The sequence below is a fragment of the Mus caroli genome, chromosome 2 (assembly GCF_900094665.2).
Source record: "Mus caroli chromosome 2, CAROLI_EIJ_v1.1, whole genome shotgun sequence".
Lineage (NCBI taxonomy): Eukaryota > Metazoa > Chordata > Mammalia > Rodentia > Muridae > Mus > Mus caroli.
The window spans coordinates 114,774,574-114,784,367 of NC_034571.1; the positions used below are offsets into that span (position 1 = coordinate 114,774,574).

At 38.9% G+C, this 9,794-nt stretch overlaps 1 protein-coding gene across 2 annotated transcripts in view; it reads left to right on the top strand.

Moving 5' to 3' along the window:
* Nucleotides 1-9,493, top strand: part of Casc4 (cancer susceptibility 4) — a 67,625-nt gene extending 58,132 nt beyond the window's left edge. Inside the window, exons 9-10 of one of the 2 annotated variants that reach the window (XM_021153997.2) lie at nucleotides 1,005-1,172; nucleotides 9,123-9,493. In XM_021153997.2, the coding sequence (XP_021009656.1) occupies nucleotides 1,005-1,172; nucleotides 9,123-9,193 (239 nt within the window). In that variant the 3' untranslated portion in view covers nucleotides 9,194-9,493. The remainder of the gene's footprint in view (nucleotides 1-1,004; nucleotides 1,173-9,122) is intronic. The other variant, XM_021154004.2, reaches the window with a different exon arrangement.
* The last annotated feature ends 301 nt before the right edge of the window (nucleotides 9,494-9,794 follow it).

A 9,794-nucleotide genomic window follows, 5' to 3' on the forward strand; every position in this document is an offset into this window, starting at 1 on the left:
GCTCAGAAAGCCCTCTTATTCTGTCAGGAGATGGCACTAGCAGCTCCTATTTGCCCTGGCCGACAGTCACCGACAGTCAATGTTCTTTTTCTCAGGAACCACTATTTATGACTATTTACTAAAAAAGCTATTCTATACATTTCTCTTTTTTTCTTTTCTTTTCTTTTCTTTTCTTTTCTTTCTTTCTTTTTTTTTTTTTTTTTTTTTTTTTTTTTTTTTTTTTTTTTTTGGTTTTTCAAGACAGGGTTTCTCTGTGTAGTCCTGGATGGCCTGGAACTCACTCTGTAGATCAGGCTGGCCACAAACTCAGAAATTCGCCTGCCTCTGCCTCCTAAGTTCTGCGATTAAAGGCGAGTGCCATCACGCCCCGCTCAGTCAGTGTTCTTAACTACTGAGCCATCTCTCCAGCCCAAAGTGTCACTATCAACCAGTACTTACATTAAAGAAATTGTAGGTCAGTAGAAAAGGGATTCTAAACAAGAAACCATTTCTTTAAGAATGCCTTCAAGTCACGAGCACTGGGGAAACCAGCCTTAGCTACATAGTCGTAAGATTTTGTTTGAACAAAAAGACAGACAGCAGTAACTTTTTTTTTTTTTTTAAACTTAACTCACTCTGTAGACCAGGCTGGCCTCGAACTCAAATATCTACCTGCCTCTTCCTCCCAAGTGCTGGGATTAACGTGTATTACCATGGCTGGCAGAAAACATTAGATCTCAATAGGAAATACTAAACACAAAAGAGAAAATTTAGAATAAATTTTATTTGTGGGTACAAGCCACTACTCTTTTGTAGTATGAGTATGATGAATAAGCTTTTTTAAAGATATTTTGACTCTTCATTCTTAATTATTTTTGTCTTATGTAACCTTCATAAAATGTGTTCTTTTGTGACCAGTACCCTGAAAGTTGCTGGGTTTCTGTTGCCTGCTTTCTCATCTGTCTTCAGTTTAGGTCCCTTCTTTTCTGCTCTTTACTTGAATTAATCCTCTGCCTACTTCACAGGCCGGTTCTTTGATGAGAATGAATCCCCTGTTGATCCGCAGCATGGCTCTAAACTGGCGGATTATAATGGGGATGATGGTAACGTAGGTGAGTATGAGGCAGACAAGCAGGCTGAGCTGGCTTACAATGAGGAAGAAGATGGTGATGGTGGAGAGGAAGACGTCCAAGGTGAGCCTGGCCTGGCTTCCATGCTGTGACCGTGAAACTCACCTCTTAGGTTTTGGTTGAATTTGTGTAGAATTTTCCCCACTTGTAATCATAGTAGTATCTTAATCTTAAGAGGTTCTGTGTAATTTTTCAGCTTTGAGAACTATTTTATGATAAGTACAAGTTAAGTTTTTTCCATTTTTAGATTATCTTACATATATTATTGATGTGATAATATGAAATGCCAAGTCCTCAAAATTTTTAGAATTAAATTGTTTGAAATGAACGTAGGTGTCACTTGAGGCAAATACCGTCAGGGAACATCCTTTTTTAATCTCAATGGAACACATTTACTATTACAAGTATGTATAGATATTGGCTTGACAGGCTTTTTGTTAAAGCAAAGCCACAATTGAAATATGGTCTCCATAGTGAACAGAAATGTACTCTGCTGCTGATGGAACACTAGAAGGCCAGATGTTCTGAGAACCTACATACTTATATTTCGTGAAGGGTTTATAAGATTTGTCTTCATGTTTAATACACAGATTCAACACGGTTTTTTTTTTTTCTTGTTAACTGTTGCTTCTGAGCTTTTAACTTGGTAGAAGTTCAGACTCTTAACTGTGTGCACACCTCAGACCACACTGCTGTGCTATAGTGGGGCTTTGGATTTCTTTTTTGCCTCCTTGTTTTCAGTAGTATTTTTGGAATCTTTAAAAGTTACTTAAGGTCTTAGGGAAAATGTAAGATTTTTAACTTGAGAGAATAATAAAACTGCCCTTGCCTATAGATTCAGGATAAAAGGGAAAACCAGGAGTCGCACTTCTTAGGCATCGCTTTGTGGTCCACCCTAGTTTAAGGATAAATATAGTTATTGATGAAGAGATTACTAAGTACTGGGAGTTCTCTATGGACATCATCTTTTCTCATCAATTTTCCTTTCCTCATTGCTTTTATGATTTTATTGAGCTACGTTTGTTCGCCTCTATCTGCACTACTTTATGGCCCTGTCATTCATGGCTGTCATATCATCAGTTAGATTGTAAGCTCTTAGAGAGCAGAATTTTCATTTATTTTACCTTGTATTTAATTCGTGTTCTTTTTGTGTCCACTCTCCCATAGTGTTTGTACTCGGGACCCAGACAATGCTATTAGCTATTAATACCATGCTTTTTCCTTGGCTCTATCCTCACAACTGAACGTGGTGAATGCTCTGTAACTCTGTCACAGCTTGCTTGCTTGCATTTTGAAGGGTCTCCTCTCCCTGCACTAAGGATCATTAGATAATTTTGAGGTTTTTATTAGAGTAGTTTATTTCAAGTATTTTTTGAGGGGGGGAATGGGGTTTCGAGACAGGGTTTCTCTGTGTAGCCCTGGATGTCCTGGAACTCACTCTGTAGACCAGGCTGCCTCAAACTCAGATCGCCTGCCTCTGCCTCCCTAAATCCCTCCTGGGATTAAAGGCGTGTGCCACCAAGCATGGCTCTTATTTCAAGTATTAATAATCCTTACATTTTGCCTGTGTTAAGCCTGAATTTTTAATTTTTATTTAGAGAATTTCATTTAATATTTGTATGGGTTTATGCACAGTGAGTGGTTTATCTTCAGTGACTTGTCTCCTTTTCTGTATCCTCCCCACAGCCATTTCTCATTAACACTTTGCTTTTCCTTTTGCAAAACAAATAATAAATTCACTGGTTCTAAGGAATATAAGAGCCTTAGGATCTATTATAGCCCAGTCTAGCCTCACACTTGGTACATAGCTGAAGGCAACCTTGAAATCTTGATCCTCTTGCTGTCATCTCCCACGTGCTGGAATTAAAAACACACCACCACGTCCAGTTTTATGTGGTTCTGGGGAAGAAACCCAGACCCTCACATGTGATGGGTGAGCATGCTCATAACTAAGGTACATCCCCAGGCCTAAATTTTTACTTCAGTATTTGCAAGTAAATCTTGCTTGGGTTGAAAGTTGTTCTTTAATGTTTATCTTATTTTGGTATCCATTAGTAATAGTGTCAGGAAGTGCACTGCACCACTACAAGGATACTCACACAGAACAGAAAGAAACAAGAACAGCAGACCCAGAAAAGGGGAATAGATTGGATATACTGACTTTAACAGGAGTATTTAAAGACCTAAAATAATTTCAGACATACTTGTAAGATTTTTTTAAGATCCATTATTAACTGTCCAAAGAGTGGGGAGATAGACCTAGCCCTAACTTAATAAGTTAAATTCAGGTGTTATTGCAGGGTCAGAATTCACAGAGTTGAGATCATTTTGTCATTGTGCCCACATAATTACAATGCTCTCACAAGCAAGCCTTAGAACTGACAAGTAGGGGTGGGAATGACAGGCAGACGACAAAGCCACATATTGGAGTTAAAAGAAAGTCTGTGTGCACTTTTTCATCGAGAAATTTCAGTGGAATTGTTGTGAATAACTTAAATACTATAGGAAAATACAATTTTTATTTCAAAATGCCTGAGGCACATCTACCCTCAGGAAAGAAAAAATGATTTTTTTTCATGGTTGGAACCTTTTGACCAATAATAAAAACAAACACATGCATACAAACAACCCTGAAGTGTGGCTAGGCATAATAGCCTCCACATGTCATCCCAGCACTCAGGAAGCTGAGGTAGGTGACAGAGGGAGCACTAGGCTATTCTGAACTACAGAGCCACACCTTTTCTCTCCTTTCCAATTCTTCCCTATTATTTTATGTGTCTTTTGGATGCATGTGTGTCTGATGCCAGAAGACAGAAGTAGTGTTATATCTCCTGAAACTGGAGTTAACGTGTAGGTGCAAGGAATTGAACTTGGGTCCTCTAGAAGAGCAGCCAGTACTGTCACTGTTAAACCATCTCGCTAGCAGCAAAACCTTGAGAGAAAGAAAAGGGGAAGGAAGGACCTTGAAGCATTAATAAAGCTGTAAGCACAGGCTCTGCTCTGCTGATTGTGGAAGCAATTTTTTGAGATGTGGAATATACAGGATTAGAGACTCCAGCTAAAGGCTAAGATTGTGTTAGTTAAATACACTCTATCAGGACTGTGAAGTGGCAGCTCCGGCCGTTAGGGAGCTAAAGCACTCCAGCCTTATTCTGCTCTCTGTGACTTTGGACTCAGCACTGTCACCTCCAGTGTTTGCTTATAAAATTAAATAAGACCTCTTTTTCCTGTGTTATAATGACTTAGTTTTATTTCAAACTCAGAGTATTCTAAAGGAAATAATTTATTTGTATTATTATAAAAATTTGAAAAGAATAAGTCTGAAAACATGATAGACATGTTCTTTACTGTTATAAGAAGGTAAAAACTTGGAGCTGGAGAGATGGCTCACCTGTTCTTGAGGATCTAGATTTGATGCCCCATATATATATATACATGGTAGTCCATAACGACCTGGAACTCTAGTTCCTGGGAAGTCAACACCCTCTTTTGGCCTCCAGCCTATGTGGATGGTACACAGACAAAACACTCATATGCATACAATCTTTAAAACTTTTTATTTTTAATTTTCTGTCTGTTTGTCTGCCTGTCTGTCTCTGCCACCCCTCGTGTGTGTGTGTGTGTGTGTGTGTGTGTGTGTGTGTATTTGTAGCTCAGTGTGTGTGTGTCTGTATCAGATCCCCTGGAACTAGAGTTACAGATAATTGTGGGTGCTGGGAACTGAACACTCAGGTCCTCTGGAAGAGAAGTGAATGTTCTTACCTGGTGAGCCATCTCTCCAGTCCCAAATTAAAAATCTCTTTAAAAAGATGGTAGAAATTTGTAAGTTTCCTTTACTCTTTAAAATCAAAGAAGTTCCCCATTTATTTGTTAAATATTAATAAACATTAGGCATTGTCTGCAAATGGAAGCTCAGCCTGCAACCCAGTGCTAAAAGCCTGGATTTGAATTGGCTCTCCTTCACTTGCTGACACTGTGAGCTTGGAAATACTATGGTTTGTGCCATAATTCCCACAACTATAAGGCAGACATATATGTACTTATCTAACAAGTTATATGGACTACATGGTTTGGTATCAGTCTACACTTAAAACAGACTATGTCATTCTATAAAGCACGGTTTAAGTGTTTGTTCAATAATTTTTTTAAGTAAAGAAAACATTAGAATTTTCTCTCTGGATTGCCTCCTTTGAAGGGTAGGTAGTGCCTCTGTCCAGAGGGTAATTTGTGATTCTGGGAACCTTTCTGTCTTAGGAGCTCTTTAGTTGCTAGTCCTTTCTTACATTAACAGTAAGCTTAGCAATGATGTCACAAATGCTGCTTATTTCTCTGGTTGTGTTTCTTTGGCTGTTTCCTCATGGCTAGCTGCTTACAGGTTCTGCTACTTTCTGTAGCAATTAAACACTCATTGCCGGGCGTGGTGGCGCATGCCTTTAATCCCAGCACTCGTGAGGCAGAGACAGGCGGATTTCTGAGTTCGAGGCCAGCCTGGTCTACAAAGTGAGTGCCAGGACAGCCAGGGCTACACAGAGAAACCCTGTCTCGAAAAACCAAAAAAAAAAAAAAAAAAAGAAATTAAACACTCAGTTGCTGTATTTAGTGTCAGAGTGTCAGTTGTATTCTGTCAGGTAATTGTATAGGCTTGTAGTTAAGCATAAAGAAGTTGTTGATAGAAACTTGAAATCTGGGTAAAATAACTACACTGAAAACAGACTATAGTTAGTTTAAAAGATGCTTACTGCCCCGGGCGTGGTGGTGCACGCCTTTAATCCCAGCACTCGGGAAGCAGAGGCAAGTGGATTTCTGTGTTCGAAGCCAGCCTGGTCTACAAAGTGAGTTCCAGGACAGCCAGGGCTATACAGAGAAACCCTGTCTTGAAAAAACAAAAACCAAAAACAACAACAAAAAAAAAGAATTAAAAGATGCTCACTGCAATATTCCAAAAGTCCTCTGGAATTCTTGAAAACCGTGTATATCAGCATTGTATTAAAATTGTGCTAAAGAAAGACTGGGGCTGGATAGCTCAGTGGTAGAGTTCTTGGCCAGCACATGCCACTCCCGAGATCAGTCTTTAGCTACATGCGCACACAAGCACACATGTATGTGCACAGTAAAGAACGTAGACAGAAGTTGCCAAACCTCCCTTCTATTTATAGAGGACTTTGCAACCAGAGACTGCAGTTCCATCGTTTCACTTTGAGGTAAGACAGTTGTTCTTGTACTGAGAAGGCACAGGGCAGGTCCAAAGGGTGGAACTAGCTGGTGCATGCGTGTTTGATCCAGGAACAGATTCCAGTGTTTCCTTATCCCTGAACCTTTGTTTTTTATCTCAGTCTGTCTTTGTATTTATTCATGTAAAAATTCACAAAAATAATAACATTTTTCCTGCAGTAAATTTTGTGTTGAATTTTTCAAAATGTTCCATTGCTTTATAGTGATTGTCTTAAAAGTGATTGTTTCAAACGATGTACTCCTGGGCATAAATTGAAGCTTCATAACTCAGGTTCTCCAGAGAGCATTCTACAAAAGTGCTCCCTTTAAAAATCAAAGTTTTTTTTTTCTTTTAAGTGTGATTTTTGGTGAGGTGTTTGGTTTTTTGTATTGTTTTGTTTTTTTATAAGAAAGTGACTATCATAATTACAAAACACAAATATGAATATAGTGTAACTTCAGGTTTTACAAATGTTATTATAGGTCCGGGCTGCATTTTACTTTAGAGATAACTGATCATCACACAAGGCCTAGTGGCACAAACCTCTAATCCCAGGCCGAGTACAGGGGATTACAAGTTCAAGACCAGCCTAGGCAATTTTTAATGAGATGCTATCTCAAAATAAAAAATAAAAGCAGGGGTGGAGAGATGGCTCAGCAGGTAAGAGCACTGACTGCTCTTCTAGAGATCCAGAGTTCAATTCCCAGCAACCACGTGGTGGCTCACAACCACCCATAGTGAGATCTGACGCCCTTTTCTGGTGTGTCTGAAGACAGCTACAGTGTACTCATATAAATAAAATAAATAAATCTTAAAAAAAAATAAAAGCAATGTACGGATGTGGCTCAGTAAGCAATTAGTCAGAGCCCACAACACCACAAAACCAGATGAAACAAACAGCAAGTGAGCTAACAGGTATAAACTGCTGAGAATGGAGCCCTGTGGGACAACACTTGACAAGTATGCAGACAGAGTTCAGTCCCTAGCACCCCCTGAGACAAAAGAAGTGATCAATATTCAGAATGTATTACAAAATGGTGGTGTGAATTCACAATTCTATGATTTTAACAGGGAAGTTGTTGAAAGGAAAAAGAAAGTTGGGTTGTTTGGTCATTTTAGAAAGCCCAAAATAGCATGGAGGGTTGAAATAGAATTGTGAGTTCAAGCCTGAGCTACATAATGAAGTTGTCTCAAAAACTTACTGTTATAGGGCAGCTTGGATCTTAAGTGAGGAGTCAGAGTCAATATGGTTCATCCATTGTATGAAATTCTCCAAGAATTAGTGAAAAATGTTAATTCAATATGATTCAAATTCAAAGATGGTCCCTAATTTATAATAGTCCAGTGTATGATTTTAACTTCCCAGTAGTACGTACAAAAGCATATCCATAGAACCACCCTGCTTTTCAGTATGGTAGTCAGTAAATTATGAGTGATACTAAGAAATAAGTAACAAAAGGAAGCATTGCACAAAGCCATCTCCTAATTAAACCTTTCATTTTTTTTTAATTTACTTATTTTTTGTTTCATGTATATTGATTGATGTTTTGCCTGCATGTGTGTCTCTGTAAGGGTGTCCAATCCTCTGGAACTGGAGTTACAGATAGTTGTAAGCTGCCATGTGGGTGCTGAGAAGCAAACCCAGTCCTCTGAATTCTCCAGAAGAGTAGCGGTGCTCTTAACTGCTGAGCCAGCTCTCTAACACCCCCTCCCCTTCATTCTTATTCTAACATAATCTTAATTATTTTGAACAGTTATATATCAAAATTGGGGGGGGGAGAACTATTGAGAAATAAACAGAACTTGCAAAATGGCAGCTGACAGATGAAATTACAGCTGCTCAAAAGGCTCTTGGGGTCTCGCAGCTATAATTTCTTTTTTGGTGAAGAAAGCTCTAACTTTTGGTTCATGTGCTCTGTTTAGAAAGTTATGAGTAAGCTATTTGTAGAGAATATTGAGATTGGGGAGAATTTATATTCTCTCTTTTTCTAATTTTTTCATGACGAGCATAGATTACCTTTACAGTTTGAAAAGCTGATGGTGGTTTTTAAGAGTGTCACCTGTAGCTTAGGCTTTTTTGGAACTATGGAGATAGGAACTACCTTAAACTAGGACCTCACAGGCACATAAAACCCCCATAAGACCAGCTAAGATGCTGGGTTTTGTTTTTATAAGACTTATTTATTTTTATTTATATGAGTACACTGTAGCTGTCTTCAGACACACCAGAAGAGTGTATTGGACCCCGTTACAGATGGTTGTGAGCCACCACGTGGTTGCTGGGAATTGAACTTAGGACCTCTAGAAGAGCAGTCAGTGCTCTTAACTGCTGGTTTTTAAGATAATGCACAGCACTAGCTCTTCAGTGCTGTGAGTTCCTACATTTTGCTAGCTTTGTCTGTTTCCCCAATACTGTCAGAAATGATTCTTGTTCTGTTTTCAAGTTGGAGAGGATTGTTGTTTCTTTGAGATGGGGTTTCATGTAGCCCAGGTAGACCTCAAGTTTTCTATGTGGCCCAGGCTGGTCTTGAACTTCTAATCCTTTTGCCTCAGGCTCCCTAGAGCTGGGATTACAGGTGTGAGCCACTATGTCCAGCTAAGAATGTTTGTTAAAATTAAATCTTACAAAATAATGATAGACTATTTACACTTCAGCCATGTAGCTAAGGAACAGAGCACTGTTTAAGATAACACATGTAGGATAATGAGAAAAGATTGCTGAAAAACTGGAGACACTTTGAAGCTGGCTCTTTGCAGCAACTTTGTAACTCTGTTCTTGATACATATTCTTTTGCTTGCAGATGATGAAGAACGGGAGCTTCAGATGGATCCTGCAGACTATGGCAAACAGCGCTTCAGTGATGTCCTTTAAGTCTAAGGGATTCCCAAAACCCAGAGTGCTGTGCAGCAGATCATCTCTACTTGTCAACCTTGACCTTTGCTGTAAAGATCAGTTGTATCAGTTGTAAAGATACATTGAGATAGATTTAAGGAAATTTTAATGAAGGAATGTACCGATGTACATATGTGAACTTTTTCATATTATATTATCAAAGCAGATACTTTTTTTGGTTACTACACAGCTGGGCCAAAAACAGTTAATCTTTGCATTTTAAAGCAAACTAATGTAAATTTCACATTTTATTGAGCCTATTTTTTTTTTTTTCACAAAGAGACAAACAGGAACGAATGGTTGTACAGGTTATATGCTGCACACAGTATAACCACAATGAGAACTTATTCGGCTGAAAAGTCCACATTACTACATTTTTGTTCCCCCATAGGTGTCCTCTACTACCCCTCAGTTAACACTCTTGAAGAAGTTCTGCTAGAATAGTTACACAGAAGAGGGGAGGCTGGATGCCAAACAGTGGGCAAATGTACAGAATGGCCTTCTACTCCTTTTATCTTACATGGGCCCTGATGTGAGTGTGCTGAGGCCTGATGAAAGCCTAGGTCATCGTTACATCGTT